The sequence below is a fragment of the Hipposideros armiger genome, unplaced genomic scaffold, assembly GCF_001890085.2.
Source record: "Hipposideros armiger isolate ML-2016 unplaced genomic scaffold, ASM189008v1 scaffold_742, whole genome shotgun sequence".
Taxonomy (NCBI): Eukaryota; Metazoa; Chordata; class Mammalia; order Chiroptera; family Hipposideridae; genus Hipposideros; species Hipposideros armiger.
The window spans coordinates 191,620-192,873 of NW_017732092.1; the positions used below are offsets into that span (position 1 = coordinate 191,620).

Consider the following 1,254-nt stretch of genomic DNA (forward strand, 5'->3'; position numbering starts at 1 on the left):
ATGAGGTGCTGAACCAGGAGGGAGAAGAGCACATTGTCTTGGCAGGTTTAATGAGTTGGTTTTGTTTATTGCTACCTCTATTATTTCCCTTTGTTCTAATGAAAAATGGGTTAAGCCTGTCTAGAAATCACCCAACCAGCATATAGGCATCCCGGATGAGTTTTAAGAGGAAGAAATGATTTTAGGCAAACTAGTCACTTTCCCTCTGGACTCAATGTTGTCATGGGCCAGAGTAGGTGATCACACTTGTGGTCATTAATAGGCTTTCTTGTTTTACATTTATAGGAGTATCTTCAGGGAAAAACATCTGGAGTTCTGGTTTTGGCATGGTTTGTTGAGGGCTGAAGCAAGAAGAATCAGGTAATGTGTTTGTGAGCCAAGTGAATAAGTCAAGTGAGTCGGGCTAGTAAAAGAGAAGGGAAGGATGGGAAAACCCTTCTGAGAGGATGCCTTGCCATGAGAACCCATCCTCACCTTACCAAGAGGTCTGCAGATACTGACATGGAAGTTAGGAAAATTATGATAGACAAAGGCTGATGCAGGAAAAGAAATAGACATATTCAAACTGCCACATCCACGTTGAAAAAAAATTCATCCTTCATCATGGATGACACAGAGACTTACATCAGCTGCTCTATGTTGCACATTGGGTGTTTCAGTGTCTGACATAGCTGCCCCACTTCCCCACGGGAGAGGTTGGTGCCATATAGGTTCAGGTATTTCAGATGAGGGTTGTGAAGAACAGCCTTAAAGAATTCTACACCATTTCCAAGGCTGGAAGCAAAATTATACCTACAAAAGAGGAGATATTGGAACCCATGCAATGAAGTCTAAGCACAAAGCAAGGTATCTCTTACTGAATTCTTCCTGCTGTGGCTCACAGCAGTTTTTAAGATACCTGGTGACTCTTGCCTATAAATTATTTCTCTCTGGAATTTTCAGGCACAAGACAAACACAGAGGCTCCATGGCTTGCATCTCTCCTGTTTCTTCCTATCCCTCATTTTCTACGTACCATCATTCACGCTATGAGGGAAGGGACTCAAACTCATCCATATTGAATTCTCAGCACCAGGAGGAAAACACACCATGTTTGTGTCTCTGTGCATTCCTAGGCCTAGTACAGTGCACACAGTTGAATAAATGCTCCAAGCAAGATTGTGTTCCTAAGGAAAGAATCCATGTAGAGAAAAGGGAACCCTTGTGCACTGTCAGTGGGATTGCAAATTGTTGCATCCATGATGAAAGACAGTAT

General features: G+C 42.5%; 1 protein-coding gene across 1 annotated transcript in view; it reads right to left on the bottom strand.

The window, feature by feature from the left end:
* The window catches only part of NLRP9 (NLR family pyrin domain containing 9), a 29,999-nt gene that overhangs the window by 11,575 nt on the left and 17,170 nt on the right, over positions 1-1,254 (bottom strand). The window contains exon 3 of the mRNA XM_019627853.1: positions 625-792. Within this exon, the coding sequence (XP_019483398.1) occupies positions 625-792 (168 nt within the window). The remainder of the gene's footprint in view (positions 1-624; positions 793-1,254) is intronic.